At 45.5% G+C, this 20,476-nt stretch overlaps 2 protein-coding genes across 3 annotated transcripts in view; one reads left to right on the forward strand and one right to left on the reverse strand.

Moving 5' to 3' along the window:
• Nucleotides 1-8,073: 8,073 nt before the first annotated feature.
• Nucleotides 8,074-11,359, forward strand: LOC308327539 (protein ABHD15; the record flags this gene model as incomplete). Its single annotated transcript, XM_080781060.1, has 3 exons — nucleotides 8,074-8,847; nucleotides 9,743-9,972; nucleotides 10,399-11,359. The coding sequence occupies 3 exons, from the start codon at nucleotides 8,074-8,076 to the stop codon at nucleotides 11,357-11,359; spliced, it is 1,965 nt and encodes a 654-aa protein (XP_080637186.1).
• Nucleotides 11,360-11,850: 491 nt separating this feature from the next.
• The window catches only part of LOC308327202 (serine/threonine-protein kinase TAO1-like), a 39,751-nt gene continuing 31,125 nt past the window's right edge, over nucleotides 11,851-20,476 (reverse strand). For both annotated transcript variants that reach the window (XM_080780434.1, XM_080780435.1), the window contains 4 exons: nucleotides 19,682-19,894; nucleotides 18,545-18,727; nucleotides 18,028-18,202; nucleotides 11,851-17,560 (listed from right to left, as the gene is read on the reverse strand). In XM_080780434.1, coding sequence (XP_080636560.1) covers nucleotides 17,196-17,560; nucleotides 18,028-18,202; nucleotides 18,545-18,727; nucleotides 19,682-19,894 — 936 coding nt within the window. In that variant the 3' untranslated portion in view covers nucleotides 11,851-17,195. The remainder of the gene's footprint in view (nucleotides 17,561-18,027; nucleotides 18,203-18,544; nucleotides 18,728-19,681; nucleotides 19,895-20,476) is intronic.

Consider the following 20,476-nt stretch of genomic DNA (forward strand, 5'->3'; position numbering starts at 1 on the left):
CCCCAGAGTTAGTGTCGAAGTGTCTTTGAGCAAGACACCGAACCCCCAATTGCTCCTGATGTGCAGGTTGGTGCCTTGCATGGTTTCCCCTGTCATCGGTGTATGAATAGGTGAATTTAATGCACGATCTATGTAAAGCGCCATAAATACACCATTTTATCACACTAAAAAACAAACCAAAAAAAGTGTCTGCAACAACCAGTACAATTGCGGTCCTACATTGTGGTCAAAAGCACTCATTCGATGGCAGATGCTCGTGTATGGGAGCCATATGGAGGAAAACAAAACAACTTCCTCAGTTGACTTGGAATGTCAGTGAAGGATGTAAACAAGACTGTCAGCGACTGCAGTTTGACATCTGCACATGTTATTATAGCATAAACCCCTCATTATTTATATTTTATGTTTTTTTTCTTGTTTTTCTCTTTTCTGCCCTGTAAAGCACTTTGCGCTGTATTTTTATGTCATGAAAGGCGCTATATAAATAAAGCTCCTGCGTGTGGTTAGGGATTAGGGTTAGGTTAGGGTTTGGGGTAGGGTGTTGGAATATTGTGTGTCGGACCAAACATATGCACATTGCACCCCAAAGAAACTACACATTTATAACAATGTTATATACTTTCCAAATAATTTTTAAATAGCGGAATAGCTATTTCTGCTATTTTTGGAAAAAGTTTGAAAATGTATGAACGAGGAATCGATCATGCAAAATAACTGCGATTATCTCAAATAATTGCGATCAGGCGATGATGTAATAGTTTTTGACAAGCCTATAGCCAAGCCTTGAATTCAGCCTGCCAGAGACGACTGTCCCTGATCTATGAGATGTGTTGCAGTCAGATGTGCTTCTTCATGGGGAATAATAATCTTTCTTGGCACGTCTAACCCTCTTGGCAGTCCTCTCAGCATTCTCATCATCACTACACCCATCATGACAACAATACAATCATAGCTGCTGCTAATCTCTGCTTGGAGGAGGATCAAAAGGCCATCCTGAGGAACACCAAAGCTATGGCTGTTGGCCAGCATGACACTCACACATGCCAAACCCATGCACATGTTTATATTACTATACTTGTGAGGACATAATTTAAAAGATATATATATACGTGCAAGCTGCAGAAACGTGTCATGCTGCAAATGGTTAGATTTGCAATTTTCCCGGTACGTGACACCAGCGCACAACTACTATAAATGAGGCATAACTCCAACCCAAATCGCTAAGTTATTTGTCATATCTGTCCTGTGCAATTTGTGATTAAGAAGCCTAAAAAAGAAACGGCAAAAATACAATTAAATCGCCTTATCGTCTGTCCGGTGTGCTAATCGTTAGTCCGACGTCCCAATAAGCCTATACATTACTAAACCTACCCTTAACCCTAACCGCACGCGAAAGCCGGTTAAGTGAGTCATAACCAGCCACGTATATCGGACTAACAGGACGTCACACTAACATCGGTCTGTCCGTCCATCCATCATTTTATGTGTGTGTGTCTGTCTGTCTGTTAACAGCTAATCTCCGGCATCGTTGGACCAATCTGTGTGAAACTGTGCACGCACACGCCCTGGAGGTCAGAGCACAATATTCGCAAAACCACATTTTCACGCAAACCACTACACATTTTGCAGGAGTGGTCCGTTTTGAACAAAATGTAAACAAATGCACACACATTTGCATTAGGCCGAGGCTGATTTTAGCAAAAAGATAAGATCCAAAATGGAAGCATGCACATCTAAAAAGAAAGTTGACGGGTGCTGAACAAAACATATACATGCAGAAAGAAGGTAGGATGTCCGCACGCCGTTCTTAAGCTCCCAGTAGTATTTTATTAGGATTCAACGTTTCGACCCTATCGGGTCTTCATCAGGAATCCGATAAGGTGGAAACGTTGAATACTACTGGGAGTGTGCGGACATGTAACTTCTTTCTGATTTTTGCAAAACACATTTTTTTATATTACTCCCACATATTTTGGCCAGACATCACGCAAGTCAGTACACATTATCTCTACAGTCAAGATCAAGACGGACCGGTTACATTTTTCATATTCAATCCTGATTGGCTAGATCAGATTACTTTTGCATGTCTGTGCAATAACATCAAACATTAATCCCTCAACTTCTGCAAATGCACCAAGATCTGATATAGATAGCAGTTCTAGTAAATCTTTTTAAGTTAAAATCTAATATTACTGGTAAATATGTATTAATAATATTGTGCGGCTGTTACAAAAATCCAATACATATGGACTTGTCTGACGCCACACCAGTGTCATGCCTCGGTCATAATTTGACAACCACGTAATCAAAAAAGTCAACCAAAGAACAAGATTCCTATACAGGATCTCCTCACTGGTCAACAAAAACACCTTGAAGACCCTAACAGGAGCCCTCGTACAAGGTTTCTTCGACTATGCATGCACCTCTTGGTACCACAGCACCTCAAAGGCCCTTTAAACAAGGTTCCAGACCTCCCAAAACAAACTGGTCAGGCTACTACTTGGCCTCACTCCCCGAAACCACCTCACCCCTGCCCACTTTGACAGGCTGGGTTGACGACAGAGTACAGCAACTTGCAATGGGTCTGGTCCACAAGATTCGATACACCACCAAGATACCCATGTACCTGTCTAAATACTTCCTTAATGTCAACGAAGTCCACACCCACAACACCAGAGGGAGCTCAACAAACCATGTCCAACCCAGATTTGGCACAAACAAGGGACTAAATTCATTTCGCTCCTATGCCACCAAAATGTGAAACGCCCTACCAACGGTCATTAAGACATGCGAATCCCTTGACTCCTTCAAAACCGCTCTCAAAGGGCACCTACGGACGGCTGCAATTCGAAACTGGCCCCAGTAAAAGCTGAATCCCCCACCCACCCCTTTTCCCCTCACTGTATATGTTTTATTTTCCCTTTTAACCTCCTTTATGGTGATAATTTCCTGTTTTTTGGCTATATAGAAGTCTCTAAATGTTATGATGAATTGAACATGGTGGACCCTCTTGTAAACAAGCGTAGTGCGACTAGTGCGTTATTGGTCGTCCACTCACAGTTGACAGTTTTTGTATTGAGTTGTGCTTGAAATGTACTGTAATAAATACTTCAATCAATCAAACCACAGGGTCAGAGTTCAGACCTCCACTGTGGTTACCAGACATGTTGAATTGCAACCTCTATGATTGCAACACAGTAGCACTAATGAACAGTTTGGTGGTAAAGGTTAACCACTCCTAGGCATGACTTAAAACGACATCACATACCTATGAAATTATACATAATTAAAATATTAAAATTGCACATAAACAGAATTACATTTTGATACCTGTCACGCAATCTAAATAATGTGATCATAATTAATGTATCCTCTTACAAGATGAGCATGTTATTTTGTGACAAGCAGCAATACTGCTTAACCTGCAAGCTTAAAAACACTACGTGATGCAATGCTATTTAAAAACATCACACCCGTGTGAAGTGAGGGGCGCTCTTATCGTCTTACAACATGATGTAAAACAAACCTTGAGACAAAACAAACATTCAATTCTCCTTATTGTCAATGGCGTTTTTAAAACAAACATTGAACTAAAAAACAAACATTAAACCTGTACTGTATATAGGAGGGGCTAGCGTCCCTCAAAAATTTGGAATGACATGCCCAAAAAGACGTCAGGAGGGTTAATCTATCTATTGTCTGTCCCAGACATACCTCGGTGCTACCCAACCCAGGAACCTCTAACTCCACTCACTCCAGCCATTGAGTTATAATTGTACTTCCGGCAGTCTTTCCGGGTGCTTCAAAAGTTCAAAACGCCACTGTGCAACTTCTATTGAAATGAATAGCGTGATGATGTCACGTGATGTCACGTGATGTCACGAGGGGTGACGGACCAACGGACTGACGGGAAATGCACGCAGATGGATGGATGTCGCGATCTGCTCTCAATCTGATTCCAATCATTTGAAAATGACGTAATCGGCCCCAAGTTCACGTGATCGGATCGGGACAACCCTACTATAAATAAGGGGTTACATAAAGCACTTTTATGTAACCCCTACAGCCATTGCAGTGTCTGACATTTCTTTATTAACTGAGCACCCAAAGGGGTAACTATGGTTTTCTTCTTAGTGAAAATAACAGGCTGGAAAGCTGTTTGTTTGGTTTAGTGTCTTCACCACAATTTGACAAGGATTTTTATGGATTTGTGCCTCTAGCCTGCTGCATTATTGGGTAGTGAAAGATCTTTGGGACACTGCCTCTGGGAGAATTGGCTTGTGTGGACTTGTCACGCATACAGTACGAACATTTGTGTGAGAAAAACAAAATCAGCTTGTTCTCCTGTCATTATACTGTTCTATTATGCTAGAGGTCACAAGATGTGCCTGAAGTTACACATAAAGGTCACATACAGGAAAGAGCAACACATGTGTGCATAATATCCCTCAACATCTGGCTATGCCTCTTAATTCATTTGACAGCTACATCCTACACTACTACGGTACATTTCCGGCAGACTCCGTACCTCTTGGCGTTACTGCCACACCTAGTTAATGTATGCCCAGGAATTACAATTTACATTGGCAAAAAACAGAGACTCGATCGTCTATGCCAGCGGTGCCCAAAAAGGTAGATTGCGATCTGCCACTTGAATTAAGGTGACTTGATTCATTGACATCAAAAAGGGCCTGTCAGCTCAAAAAAAGAAAAGAACCAAACCAAAGCCAAACCAAAGCCCCCAGGTATAGATCTTGTTGAGATCTCAAGTCCAAAAAATGTGGGCACCCCTGGTCTCTGCCATAGACACAGACTGTGTAGAAATAAATTCCGCCAGAGAGAACAGGGCTGAGCCATTGACCGTATATGGCTGACTCAGGAGTGCACATCACTACTCTGTGAGAGCGACTGCAGCAACATATCTTTAAATGTAATTTAAAATGTTATTTTGTTAAGTGCACATAGGCTACCTCGCACACACCTGCATCGCTGTCAGCGAGTCACCGTTGTTACGGCCAGCCATATTAGTGTATATTTGTATTTAGATATACTTGCATTACATTATTTGGTATTCTATATTATTTGAGGTGGAGAATTGGAGGTGCGGATTGGCAAATGGACTGACAGCTGCATGTCTGTCGATCACTGGAGGCTGCCAGCTGATTTATGGCTTTGTTACTTTGAGTTCTGTGGTTTTGTATTTATTGTCAAGATTTCTGTAGTTGGTTCTTCTTTTATAAATATAAAGTATATTCCATTTTAAATTCAACTTTAATTTTATGTTACTTCCCCTAACCCTAGACTGGTGGTCGTAACAACTGTGCAGCCGAACCTTGCGAAGTCATCTTCAGTCCGAGTTATTCCCGATAGGGACAGAAGCGTAAATCAACATCCCCCAGAGCCAGGGTACCTCCAAGACGTCATTTGCCATGCAACTCTGTGACGGAGGTGAACTTGAAGAAAAAGGTACAGTACAATCTTTCCACTTTGTACTGTAACATATACACTGTATATATTTTTAAAGTGAGCAATTTTAACTCACATTTTTGCTTCTGGGGGCCCTTGGCATGAAAAGGTTTGAGCATGCACCACTGATATACTATACCTTATACACTGATATAGCAACATAAGTTTCTTTCCCCCAGAAAACTGTTTAGAAGACATTTTGTAGAATCAGCCTCAGGTCTTAATGGGTATTGACAGGAAAGAGCCAACTCTTGCGTTCTCCAAAAACACAGTGAAATCAGCAGGGACAGTGTGGATGGGTGGGTCAAACAGTGAATCAGCAGGGACAGTGTGGATGGGTGGGTCAAACAGTGAAATTCACCAGGGACAGTGTGGATGGGTGGGTCAAACAGTGAAATTCACCAGGGACAGTGTGGATGGGTGGGTCAAACAGTGAAATTCACCAGGGACAGTGTGGATGGGTGGGTCAAACAGTGAATCAGCAGGGACAGTGTGGATGGGTGGGTCAAACAGTGAAATTCACCAGGGACAGTGTGGATGGGTGGGTCAAACAGTGAATCAGCAGGGACAGTGTGGATGGGTGGGTCAAACAGTGAAATTCACCAGGGACAGTGTGGATGGGTGGGTCAAACAGTGAATCAGCAGGGACAGTGTGGATGGGTGGGTCAAACAGTGAAATTCACCAGGGACAGTGTGGATGGGTGGGTCAAACAGTGAAATTCACCAGGGACAGTGTGGATGGGTGGGTCAAACAGTGAAATTCACCAGGGACAGTGTGGATGGGTGGGTCAAACAGTGAAATTCACCAGGGACAGTGTGGATGGGTGGGTCAAACAGTGACATCAACAGGGACTTTTTGAGGTGCAGGAGGCCACTATGAGGCCTCCATGAAATATTATATAACTTACATAAACTATTTTATCTATAGGCTACCAATGGGTTAGGGTAGCATCCGGTTCGTAAATGAGGCCATAATAGGAAGTATTGGTTCGTATGAATGGCATGCATGCATATAGATACATACAGTAGTAGGCTACATAGCAGCATAGCATAGCATAACACACAATCACAGGTCAATACGAAAACTACTAAAGAGGATAAAACCAGAAAAAGCACTAAGTCTTGACTGTATGTACATGTCTCCTCTGGCTCCTCAGATTTGCAGACGTAGGCCTACCTGTAAACTGGAGAATGATCAATCTGACGGCAGCTGAAGTTACACACAATGAATGACTGAGTCCATATCAGTGTGGTTTGAATGGTTCATTTCACTAGACCAGGGTTCCCCAATTAGCGGCCTGCGGAGCGCCCCCTTGTGACCCCTGGAAGAATTTAGGTAGACAATAGTAAGAAGTTTAGTTTAATAGTTAGAAGTTAGAAGAATTAGAAGTTTAATAGTAAGAAGTAAGAAGAGAAACAATCAGTAAAACACAATCAGGAGAAATTAGGATTAAAAGATAGTCTATGCTACGATTTAAAACGTGGAACCGACTCAGAGAGCCTGTAGCATGTGACAAACTAGGGGTTATCATGATTCTGAATCAATTGCAAGCATTAGTTTTGCACGGAAAAACACTCATTGGGCTAAAAACGGCCATAGCCGTCTTCACAAATGTGATGAGGTCATCACATTCACAGCCTTACCACAGATATGCATGCACTTATAATGCCTCAACTTAACTTAAGCATAATAATTTTAAAATGGCACACATCGGCCACCTGTCGACGTGTGAAGATGACGGCAATAAGTGATTCGTCTATGTACAGCCCCAGGCTACCGTGCAGTTAATGTGAATGTATCTGACTGCATGCACCATCACAGTTAAATGAATGCTGTGCATGTTCTGTGCATACTGGTATGCAGGTGTGATGTAAAGATAAACATCAACATTCAGAAACACTTCGCTGCCAGCTATGAGGTTCATAGCAGGAATTTGCACAGACAACCTAACATTCAATCATGAATGCAGGACTGCTGACTTCTACTGTTAAATATGGAGAGATATAATACTCATTTAGGAAAACCCCATGCCCACATAGACCCAAAACGTTTGTTCACCACCAAGTGTCACTGTTGCACAGCCTAACACACAGACACACACAGGCCAGGGAGGTGGGCTTGTACAGTACAGTACAGTACAGTACAGTACAGTACAGTACAGTACAGTACAGTACAGTACAGTACCACTCACTTCAGACGGGTCTGATTTAAATAACAGAAATATGACAGGTAGTCTAGGACAAGCCACAATGTAGAATGCGTTTGTTTCCTTAATATAGGACATAGTGTGTTGCCTTCTATTTGCTCACTTTGTGTTTTTGTTGGAGCTGGTGGCCAATGATTTATGAAGGGCAGGAGGTGGAGCACAGAGCAAACGGAGAGGAGAGTTTGAACAGTAGGGATTCATAGACTGACATTTATATAAATACAGACCATATGCTGATTATTGGACCTGGAGGAAGAAGACAAGTGGTTATATCGGATGGAAATTCAAGACTTGTTCACTCCTTAGAGTGCCATATTAAGGACTTAAACTAAATATACTGGGGGACAGTAGCACCGGTTAGAAATCAGCCTTTATCCAGCTCCTGTACCTGGCTTTGCCGATGTCAGTCTCAGCATGTGAATGTGTGCTGTGCCTCCTTCCATCACTGCTTCTCCTGCTGCTCTCCCTGGGCCTGCGCTGGCCCACAGCACAGCTTTGGCTCTGGCTCGCTGCGAGGGCTGGCGCCTGGAGGCTCTGGCTCGCCGTCTGTTGGCTTCTGGAACTCCCACAGCTAAACATAACGGCAGAGGGAGCCTGGGATGAGGACGGCCCTGTGGGGACAACATCTGGCCCCGAACAGAGCAGCACACCTCGACAACGTTGGCCCCGCCGTGGCGTGGCGTGCCAGCCCACCGCTCTGGCCCGACACCTGTTCCAGCACCGTGGCTCTCTGGCCCTGCCGAGGCTGGCCGCCTGGCCCCGAGGAGACCCCCACGTCCAGACGCTGCGCGGGCTGCTGTGGGGGAGCCTCTGTGACGGCCAGCAGAGTCCAGTGCAGTTCAGCCGGGACCACCTCTTAATGAGAGACGGGGGGACGGTGGCGTTGGACTGGGCCGTGGAGGCGGCCGGGAGGGAGAGCAGGGCCGAGGCCAAGAGAGAGAGGGAGCGTCAGCCGGCTGGGACGAAGGCACTGGGCTGCTTCACCTCCACCCCGCCTGTCCTCATCCTCGTGCCGCAGTTCTGGGGAGGGCTGACTCCCCACCTGAAGGAGCTCTGCCACCTGGCCCTGTGTCAGGGGTTCTACGCCGTGGTGTTTCACCCGCGTGGCACGGCCGGCTGCCCGCTCACCACCCCGCGACTGACCGAGTTTGGAGACCCGGCCGATCTTGAGCAGGTACAGTGACTATATACAAGTGACTGTACAGTGACTGTACAGTGACTGTATACAGTGACTGTGAGCTTTCACAGTCTATCTACTGCGTGTACATCTATTGTTCGTCACTGTCGGGGAGAAACCAGCAGCCAGCTCCATTGGCCCCTCAAACTGTCTGCCAAAGCAGCTAACTTCAACCCCCTCTCCGCACTCATGCAAGTAGTTGACAATATATAAAGTCACAATACCAACTTTGATGAGGCAGTATTGCTTTGCCTTAAATAAATATATAAATAAATACAATTCCTGATAATGTTACATTATGGAGTTACTGTAGCTGCATGGTTTCTGCCCAACAGCAGATATCAAACTTGAAATTAAACTTTCTTTAACCACGTAAACCCTAGTGTACGATATCAGATCTGCCAGCTCACAAAGCATCTCAACACATTGTGATCTCGTAGAATGACTATTTTTGGCAAAGAGTTTTGGTGTAGAAGGAAAAGAACCTGACCCTGGTCAATACAAGTATATAGGGGTTTAAGTTTAAGCAAGTTTAAGTGGATAAAGTAACAACAGGCCCGGAAGACTGGCATAGACTTCGACAGCTTGTTGCAGGTTTGATTCCTGATCTCGACGACCTTTGCTGTGAGCCACTCCCCAATGCCCATCTCTCTCCCCATTTCCACCAACAAGTTGTTCTAGAACAAGTTAATTCTAAATTCTTGGAACCTTGGTGCTTTTACGGAACCGGTGGCCATTTTTTTGGTTCCAGTTCTGAAGCAACTTTAAGGGTTCTGAAATAACTGAACCGGTTCAACTCCGGTGGAAAAGCGGCCTAACTAGACTATACATGAAAGGCATAAAAGCCAAAACCCAAAACAAATCTTAAAAAAAACATGAATCCCCCTTCCAGGCAGTGGCTTACGTGCGTAACTGTCACCCGTCCTCTGTGCTGGTGGCGGTGAGCGAGGGCTCCGGTTCGGGGGTCCTGCTGTCCTACCTAGGGGAGTGTGGCTCCGCCTCCCACCTGACGGCGGCCGCCACCATCTCGCCGGTGCTCCGGGGCCAGCTGTGGTTCCAGACGCCCATGCCTCCCGTCTACCACTGGGGGGCGCTCATCCACAGAAAACTGCAGTTCAGCAGGTGAGGTGGTTATTGAAAACGAACGCTTGCAAACTTTAGAAGAATAATCACCTGCATGTGAACACAAACACGATGATTTGATTGGCTGAGCAAAGTACATATTGAGGATAAAAAGTGAGGGCAGAAAAGTGTAGACGCCAAAAGTGATTGGCCGGAATGACATTTTGTGATGATTATTTGATTGGGTGAGCACGGAATGTGATGTATGATCTATGCGCCTCCAACTTCACATGAGTGTAATTTTTATGCAAACAACAACTTTAGAGGTAGAAAGACAATAATTTAAGCTTTAACGTCCTTTAACACAATCGGATGTTTGGATGTATGGGCTGTCAAGGCCAGGGAGTTGTTTTTTGCCACTCTAGGCGTTCCTGCATAACTTCCAGGCAGTTTAAAATGAAACACTATTCACCCATATCTTCTCAGGTATGCGACCTCCTTCAGTGCAGCTGTGGACGTGGATCGTATCCTCCGCTCTTCCTCCCTCAGAGACTATGAGGAGGCTCTGTTCTGCTCCTCCACCTCCACCCAGCCTCGGCAGACGACACGAAGACCTCCTACACCAGGCCCTCCGACAGGCTCACCCGGCCCTCTGACCGGCTCACCTGGCCCTCCGACAGTCTCACCCGGCCCTCCGACAGGCTCACCCGGCCCTCAGACAGGCTCACCCGGCCCTCCGACAGGCTCACCCGGCCCTCCGACAGGCTCACCCGGCCCTCAGACAGGCTCACCCGGCCCTCCGACAGGCTCACCCGGCCCTCAGACAGGCTCACCCGGCCCTCCGACAGGCAGGAGATCCAGGGTGACTTCTCCCCCGAGAGGAGTCACCACGGGGCCCTCGGAGGTCTGGGCACTGGGGGAGAGGGCTTACCCCGCCAAGGACTGGGACGGCTACTGGGAAAGGAACGAGCCTCTGAGAGACGCAGACGAGGTGGCTGTCCCCGTTCTCTGCGTACGCAGCCGCGACGACCCGCTCTTGCCCCCCGCCTCCACCACGCCGCTCCCGCTGTTCCACAGCAACCCTTATTTCCTGCTGGTGACGACGGACACGGGGGGGCACTGCGGGTTCGCACGGGACGAGTGGGGCGGCACGCAGGGAGGGCCAGAGAAAGCCACGACGCGCAACTGGAGTCACGCTGCCATACTGGAGTACTTCAGACTGGTGGCCGACTTCCTGAAGGAGGAGAGAAGGGGGGGTGCGAGGGGGAATGGGGCGACAGTGGGGCGCGAGGGGCACGGGGGACAGGGGAGGAGCAGGCCTGGCACCGTGCTGCCCCCTCGCCGGAGGAGAGGCAACATGGTGCGGAGGACAAGAACACAGACGCAACAAATCTTTGAGGGAGAGGAAAGTGGGGAGTTCACGTGGAGGCGAAGCTACACACGCTGAGCAAGGTAGCGGATTTGAATGAAAATACTCATCACTCTAATGCAATGCTGAAGCCTACTGGCTGCGACCCACGTTGGTCGCATTGTACGACTATTAATAACCGTAACCTCAGTCTTAACCGACCACATAAACCCCCTAACCTTTTATCAGTCTTAACCGGCCACCTAAGATATTTTCACTTCGGCAGCAGTAATTTCACTTTCACAGTTTCCTAATCTGAACATAATAAAGAATAATGTTTCTGTCAGAAGATCAAAAGTAGGAGTTACTCAAAGTAAACAAGCAAACAGTATACAAACACTGGTTTCCAGCTGGACTTTATACTGGCCAAAGGTCTAACAAAATACTCTAATCCATTGGTGTACACTATTTCCATTTCCTTTTGTAGCCTGCTCTAACACAGTGGTTCTCAAAATAAAATTCTCAATATTTGAGAACGGCTGGTCTCTCACACACGCACAGTCATGCACGTAAGCAAAAGAAAGAACCAGAAAATTACTAAAATTACTTTATTACAGTTGATTCTTTATCCAGTAGCCCTCTTCCAACAAAAAATAGTAATTACAAACAAAATATTACATTTAACCCCTAAACATTTTGTTTCTGAATTTCTTTTATACATTTAAATCACTCTTATATTCTGTAATCTGTCTTGACATTCAGTTTGTTTTTCTTTTTTGCACAATCTATACATTTTTTTTTTCTTGTTTTTCTTTTTAATAGATGTTAATAATACAGGTCTCCGGGACTGGAGAGTAGAATCCAACAGTAAAGATCCACCAATGACAGGAAGAAAGGAATACTGACTGACAGACTGTACAGAGACATACAACTCACTGAGCAGCCAAAGACAGTGAAGCCCCTTGTTGGGGATATATGGCTAATCACAGTAGACTCACACCTCCTTTATCCTCCGCTGTACGTCGGCCTCTCTCGCAGAATATCGTTGCCGTCGGGCTGAAACCATGCATCTCCATATTTTTATACATACAATGTCTATTTTTGATTTGCGTGTGTCTCTCTCTACGGGTTACATTTTTACACAAAATTAACAACAGCTTGCAACTAAATATTAACAACATTGGATCAATTTCCTGAAAAGTAAGCGTTTCTGGACATACAAAGCCGATACACAAGAACACAAGGTGTCACGACGGAGGCGACACGTTTCGTGAGCTTCTATAATCTATATCGTCTGTTGGGTGGAAAGAAGCTCACGTCCAAAACGGTTACTTTTCAGCATTCAAATGAAAAAATAGCAGATCTACAAGCTCGAAACTTCCGATGCCTTTGTGTGACGCTGTAGTCACACACACACACACAAATCACAAAAAGTGTAAAATATGGAGATAGGTTTCTGCCCAACAGTGTCGATATTGAGCCATTTCAGGCGAGAGACGCTGTCGTGCGACCAAGTAAAAACCAGGCTTTAATATTCTCCTCTGGACAACCACGTGTGCAATCGAAACGTACACTAGCTCCATCCCCAAGACAGAAAGCTAGACCCTCCTAAGACTTGTTGGAGGACATGTCTCTCTTCCTCATCTGGCCCTCTCTACACAGTAACATGCCGAGTGTTAATGTCAGTCTAGTGTTTGTGCACAAATGGAACCAAAAGGATTTGTACACTCTCAAGAGTTACTCCTTTTTGTTTTGTACACAGTTACAAAGGGTCCATTTGGTTCCATGTGCACACTCACAGCGTTCATATTAACACTGAGGATTTGACTGTGTACATTGCATCGTTAAAATGACTATTTTCGCCATTTAAAAAAAAAGGAAATAAAACATCCTGGCGTTAAAACGAAACAATAAAAAACTAAATGATTGGGAGTGATGACATCCTGGTTGTAGAGTTCAAAGTTGGGACATTTTTGTGTGTGTGTGTGTGTGTGTGTGTGGGGGGGGGGGTGGGGGGCAGACAACAGATAGTGGGGTACTGTGATAATGCAGCAGTTATAAACAGGAGAGTGTAAATGTTTGTCAAAGAAAAGTCCAAACTACTTTAGAGGCCCCCAACAGACCCCGTGAGTAACTCACTCCAGAACCAGATGCTGGCTACATTTACACCGTCTGGTTTTGCGGCGGTATTTGGAAATTACTCTTTGCCATCCCGTCTTTGTTCGTGAGTCTAAAGGCAGCATAACTTTACTTTTCTTTTCAGCTCAATGGAAGCGCTCAAGGAATTTGCGAATACAATTGTTTTATCCTCGATGTGGCTCCGCCTGTGAGAGCTGAACGTTTAGACCCGCCCACTTGTATACAGTGCTAAAACGGTGATTTGCCACCTGGTTTGTGATAAAAAAAAACACAATGAACCAAGAACACCTTGGAATCTCTGTCACACATACATGTCCGTAATGGGGTGCGGGTGCAGTGAGGTTTTGCTAGTTCGGAATTGTTGGAGGTGCAAGAACTTCCGAAACAAACTTTGGCAATGCAATGCCACAATGATGTCATTTTGTTCTTAAAATCTCGCTGAACGTCGTTTCCACAAAGAGTATGCCGAGCCTTTTAAAGGGACACTTCACCATTTTTGCTAAAAATATATAATGTTAATGACGTTTAGAAGATTTAGAACACTTTCCTGGGGGTTTTTATGTGTGTAATATGTGGTTTTAGATATTTTAGATATTAGCAGTGAGCCCAGTGTCTATGATGGACACTGGGCTCACTGCTAAAATCTAAAAATTACACAAATAAAGACCCCCCGGAAAGTGTTCTCAATCTTCTAAACGTCATTAACATATGTTTTTGCAAGAAACTGATTCATTACACGCATCATTTTAAGATAACTTTAACCTCATCAATCATGAAACCGTTATTTCCTGAAGATTTGACCCAACAAATCATTTTAAACTGTCCTTTTACGATGGGAGATTTACCGCTTAATAACAATCGTTCTAAAACTGTACAGTGAAAACGCAGCCCCAGAAAATGTCAACGTTGTTTTGTTCCTGGTCTAAGCACTGCTATAAACCATGTCATCGTGTCCACATCACAATCAATTCAATCTCTCCCATTTCTCAATTTATTACACTTCCATATTTTTTTCCTCAAATCCTAAATGTACAATATAAACACGGATCCCTGTACATTCCACCTTTGAAAATCACAATGTATAATCTCCACAGTCTATATACCCTCTGCCTTTATATCTCTGTTTCATGGTAGCCTTTCTTATGAAATAAAAAAGGACATATATATATACTTATATATGTATTTATATATAATTTTGTATTCTTTTCTTTCACCTGGTTGAAGTGTTCTTCCCAAGTTAGGAAGGTAGGCGGGAGAAGGGGGGGTGAGACAGAGTGGGCTGCCAGACACAGGGGGGAGACTGCAGAGGCATGGCGGGGGGGATCGCAGCATCACCGCTCCAGTCCATCGGCCACAACGGGACACTCGCCAACAGACAAACCACTTGTGCATGTATTGAAACTAGGTGCAATGTGAATGGAATGTGCCGGATTGATACTCCCGTCGCGCACCGAAAGCAGCCCCGTCTACAAACTCACAGCGCTTGTAGTCAATTAATTCGTATCATCTCCGATTCTGAAATATAACCGTTACGTCCCTTCTCTCCTCTGATTAAAACGTCCCTTTCTCATTTGCCCCACGATATTCAACTGCCTGGTGTTGCGGGGGTATTGGGACTGCGGACCAGAGCTCAAATGATGAGAAAGGTTGCCATGCGTGCGTGTGTGTGTGTGTGTGTGTGTGTGTGTGTGTGTGTGTGTGTGTCAAGTTGAATATAAAGCTTGATGTGCATTTAAGCAGAATGCCAGAGTACCACTTGAGTCGACGCTCTCAGGGTAAAACGACAGGGCGGGGCTAAAATTGTCCCAGGGATTTTCCTACTGCATAGATTTTCATCGATCAAGACACGCCATACTGTATTTCATTGGTAATTACAACTGGCAAAGGTCAAGGTCAAATTCAAGTGGTTCAAATTCAAATAATGAATGGGTTAAATGCTGCCGAGAACCCATGGTGGATGAGCAGAGTGGGCATAGCCTGCCTCATTCATTGGCTATGGGTACATGTGGATGGAAGGCAAGGGGCCTGTGGATGCCCAAATACAACCCAAAAACACCTGAGTACACATAATATGAATTAAACGGAAACACTGCTGAAATCCACCCATCTGCAACCCACCTTTACACACATACTGTACATTTGGCCACACTATCATGTTTCAGAAATACTGGAGGCTTTCGGGTCGACGCAGATGGGCACGGTTCCTGCCCACCACTGCGAAGACCAGAGGTTTGACTCCTCCGCGGTGCATTCGGCTTGGCCAATTGTGCTCAAACACACACACACTTGGCTGGGTTTGGGCGCAGGAAGCCGGGCAGGGAGGGCGTTCTCCGTCACTGCACAGAACTAGGAGGGATATAGCCTGTTCCTCCTCATGCACTCCCAGTGAAACTAGTCACTGTCAGGTTAAAAGACGCGACTGGCAACTTCATGTATACTGGAGGAGACACTTGGCCGTCTATAACCTAACATCTGACAAACTGTACGGCTTGGCAGTGACTACACATGAACGGACAATTGGGAATTGTCATAAATTGGAAGAAATTGGAAGAAAAAGGAGGGAAAAAAGCTTCAGAAATACTTCTGAAATCAGCTTAATGAAATTGGCATACCGGTTCATTAGACAATGACCAAAGGAGTCTATCTGTCCTTGCTTTTGGCATCTTTAAGAGCCATACATACAAGAAATACGTCCCACAGTGCCTCCATAATAATAAATACTCTAAACGGTTGAGTAGTCATAATCTTAGCACATCCTCTCATCTTTCCATTTACTTTCTAACGTCACCTCTTGCAACCCTTCTGAAATCACTCTTTTTTCCGTCTTTAATTAAAACCCCTGCTTCAACTCTTCTAAAAGCCTTCTACTGCACATCAAAAAATCATCTCATCTCACCCTGCTGGCCTAGTGGTCCAGGCGCATGCCACATATAGGCTCTGGCCTGACAGCGCGTTGCGTGTTCGAGTCCCGTTCATGACGACCTTTGTTGCATGTCTCTCCCTCCCTCTTTCCAGTCCTGTCCTTAAGTCCTTAAAGTAAACCAAACAAAACAAACCAGGCTGTGGGACGGATTTTGGCCATGGGAAACAAACAACCTACTTCAGTTCTTGCTATTGGCACTGGGACTGTCTTCAAAATATGGAGAAGTACATTTGGGTCAGTGGCAACTGAAAACAAAATTTGGGTCCATGGCAACTGAAAACTAGTGCGGCAAATACCCAAAGACACAAAATAACACTATTTAGGCTACAGTAAAAAAATAAACGGTGGCATTACCTTATTATGACTCCTATCCATTATAGAGTAGCCTTAGGGCCTTTGGGCTTCCACAGTCCCCTGCTAAGCGGCACATCAAAGGAAATCAAGATGGAGATGAGACGGGGCAGTTCGAGCACTGTGCCGTATGTTTTAAATGCATCGACGCAAGCAACAGGAACTGTGTGGAATGCATGCGTAGTGGCGTGCATGTGTGCATGACCAGTGTCATCTTGTTGGACAAGACATAGTCTAAATAAGTGGTTCTCAAACGTTTTAATTTCAAGGACCCCCCCCACCCCCCCTTGCACACTCTGAGAGTGTACAAACGGAACCAAGTGGACCCTTAAGGAACCCACGCTTTTTGTGCACTTTCGTACACTCTCAAGACTAACAGACCTGTAAGGTTCCATTTAGAACCCCCTCAAGGAACCCAATGTGGTCCCTGGACCCCCACTTCTGCGCACCGCCGCCGGCCTAAAATCTACGCCAAGTGTCGTGTTCCGTTTAAGAGTATGGGCGTGTGTGTGTGTGTGTGGTCTAGGTGTAGGACAGATGGGATCCGTTGGAGATCTGGGAGGTGATGCTGGCGCTCCTGCTCATCCCCTGCTCGCTCCTCCCCCCCGACGGCGTCCTCCTCATGGCCTGCGGGCTGTTCCTCACCCCTCCTCCCCCGGCACCACCTCCTCCCGCGCCCCCCCCGCTCCCCCTCTGACCGTGGTGGTGGTGGAGGCTCCAGGGCGGAGGGCCCCCGGCCAGCATGGGGTGGCCCCAGGGCTGCTGCTGCTGCTGCTGAGGGGAGCCGCTGGAACTGCCCGGGTGGTGGAGGTGATGGTGGCCTCCTCCTCCTCCTCCTCCTCCGGACCAGTGGCTTCCTCCTCCGCCTTGAGCACCTCCTCCCTGACCTATAGTGTTGATTTGGACAGAAAAAAACAACACAATTTAGTCTTTTGATTGAAATTGAATTTAGTTGTAGTCACATTTTGGTCGTCTGAAATGTTCTGGTGTTAGTCTGTTCGACTGGATATCGTAAGATTTTATATAATTTGGTGGGCCTTGATGTTGTCGAAATGACAATAGCCAATTGTAGAGCTGCTATTTTTCGTTATTTTCATTCTACTAGATCTTTTCTCCACTAGTCCCTCCTTAACATTTGAGTCTAGTTTTTAATTTGTTGACGACATTGTCGTATATTTTAGTCTTAGTTTTATTCATCGTAGCCGAGAGTCTACGTCAGTGAAAAAAAAGATAGTGGACGTCTGGAGGAACATTCTGGGTCATAGTTTGAGTGTGCCCTGACCTCCTGCTCCTCCTCCTCCACCCAGCCGCCCTAGGGGGAACATGTTGGGTCATAGTTTGAGTGTGCCCTGACCTCCTGCTCCTCCTCCTCCCACCCAGCCTCCCTGGGAGGAGTCCAGGATCATGTTGCTGAAGCCCAGCCTCATGGACTCAGAGTCGAAGGCCTCCATCTCGCGGGCCTGCCGCTCCAGCAGCGAGCGGATCCGCTCCAGGCGCTCGTTCTGCAGCGTCAGCATCTCCTCCTCGATCTGGTGGGAGGAGAAAGAAGACGTAAAACTAAGATCTACAATCTCACAAGAACCTGATTGCTTTTTTTCCCCTTTAAAAATAAAATAAAATAAAATATGAACAAATACATTTCTCCCCTCAACATTTATAATTTTAATGAACTATATTTTAAATAATTGCTTGCCTTACATTGATTAGTTTGACTAAGTGTGACCCCTGCAGTTACCAGCAGGAAATGGTTTTGATCAACGTGTCAAGTGGTGCTCCGGGTACCCCCGAAACCAATGCTGACCCCTTGTTATTTAGCGAACAGCGCCATCCAGAGGGAAAAAATAAGGCACACGCGTTGCCCTGAGCCCCACCTTCTGCTCGAGCAGCGCTCTGCGCAGCGACACCCTCTGCTCCAGGTCCCTCCTCTCCTTGTCCTGCTGCGCGTCCGTCTGCATCTTGATCTTGCTCTGGTAGGCGTTGAGCAGCTCCAGCTCCTGCTGCAGCTGCATGCGCAGCACCTGGCACTCTGCCTCCTGCGCCTCGTCAAGCCGCAGCTGAGAGAGACGTACTGGAATTAGATACTGTAATAGTGCACCAATGTTTCCCAAACAATGGGTCGGGACCCATTTGTGGGTCACGGGGAAAAAAATCCCATTTTATTTCCCCTCCCACCCAGCCAACCACCCAGCCACCCACACACATAGCTCCGTAAGGAGCACCACTCAAAAATATTTTATACATTTTAAAACAAACATACATATCTGATAAATTCCATAAATAAAAAATAATAATGAAGAAGTAGTGAAAATAGCCAATCTACAAGCTCACAACGTGGCGTGAAGAGACATGTTGTGAGCTTGTAGATCTGCTATTTTCACAAGAGGATTTTACAGTGCAGTGACTCCCTCTGTCCAACAGGTGGTGTCTCATCCCTTCTAGTAGGGTTGGGTGATAGGACTTAAAATGTATATCAAGAGAATCATTTTAAACCTTTGGCTGGATGATACAATTAATACAATGAATTAACAATATATCTTTTTTAAATAAAGTACATAGTGAAAAATTGCAGATTTACAAGTATATCTGATATAAGACACTAATAAAAACAACTGCTTCTCTATTATTCGATTATCGGCAAGATTAAGATTGGGTTATTGTTTCTAAATATGGGCTTGGATATATTTTCAGTCAAGCGCCTGGCCCTGGCCTCTCTAGCAGTGTTAGTTAGTTTTGGTAATATTTTTTGTCCTCGTTTTAGACTAGTTTTAGTCAACTAAATATCCTAAGATTTTAGTCGACTAAATCTACAATTGATTTTGTCAACAAAAAAAATATTTTAAGGGCCTTGGTGATGTCGTAATGTCTGATATGCAAATCTTTGAATATATATTCTCTCCCGAATGTTTTTAAGTCATATCTTTGCTTCTGGGCGGGGGGGGGGGGGGTCCCTGGAACAACATATTTGGGTAAAATACAGATAATTCTGGGGGTCCTCTCCAGGTACTCACGGCCTGCGTGGAGAGCATGTCGTTGATGGAGTGGTCGTACTGCTCCGCCAGGATGGCCAGCTTGCGCGTCTGCTCCTCCTTGAGCCTCTTCAGCACGGCCTTGTGCTCCGCCTTGGCCGTGGTCTCCAGCAGGTGGTTCCTGAGGGCCTTGTACTGCCGCGTCTGCGTCTTGCACGTGTCCTGGAACTGCTTCTTGATCGCCAGCTCCTTGCACTGCATGGGGGAGGGGGGGAGGGGGGGGATGATGATGGTTGAATGAGCGAGGTGGAGGTACTGTACGTGTACGTGTGTGTAACAGCAAAAGGAACGCTACCCGACGCACTGGAAAGAAACATCAGAGAAAACTAGAATGCTATTTGGCCCTAAAGAGAGAATACACCGTGGCAGAATTCCTGAGCACTGCGACCGACCCAAAACAAAAGACTAATCTTGACTAGCTACAGACTTTGTGTACCGGTACTATATCCCATATCTGCTGGGTGAAGTAGCCTACAACAATGGGCACCTTAAAGACTACTAATCATTCACTGTATGCATCGAGTGACCTCGGGACATAGAAATTGATTTTGTAGATATTCAACTGTTTAGAGTAGACTGATGATAGATTCTTAGTTTACCTATGATCTATGATCCTAGATTACCTTCCCTCGTCTTTTCCTTGCTTACTGTGTTTCCCTTGCTTACTGTAAATCCCTCTGGATTAAGAGCGTCTGCTAAATGGCAAAACTCTGAATTGTAGAAACACTAGACATAAGACATAAACACAGAGCACTTACCTTTAAACGCTTTAGAAAA

The sequence above is a fragment of the Protomyctophum bolini genome (genome assembly GCF_963924005.1).
Source record: "Protomyctophum bolini genome assembly, chromosome: 13".
NCBI lineage: Eukaryota > Metazoa > Chordata > Actinopteri > Myctophiformes > Myctophidae > Protomyctophum > Protomyctophum bolini.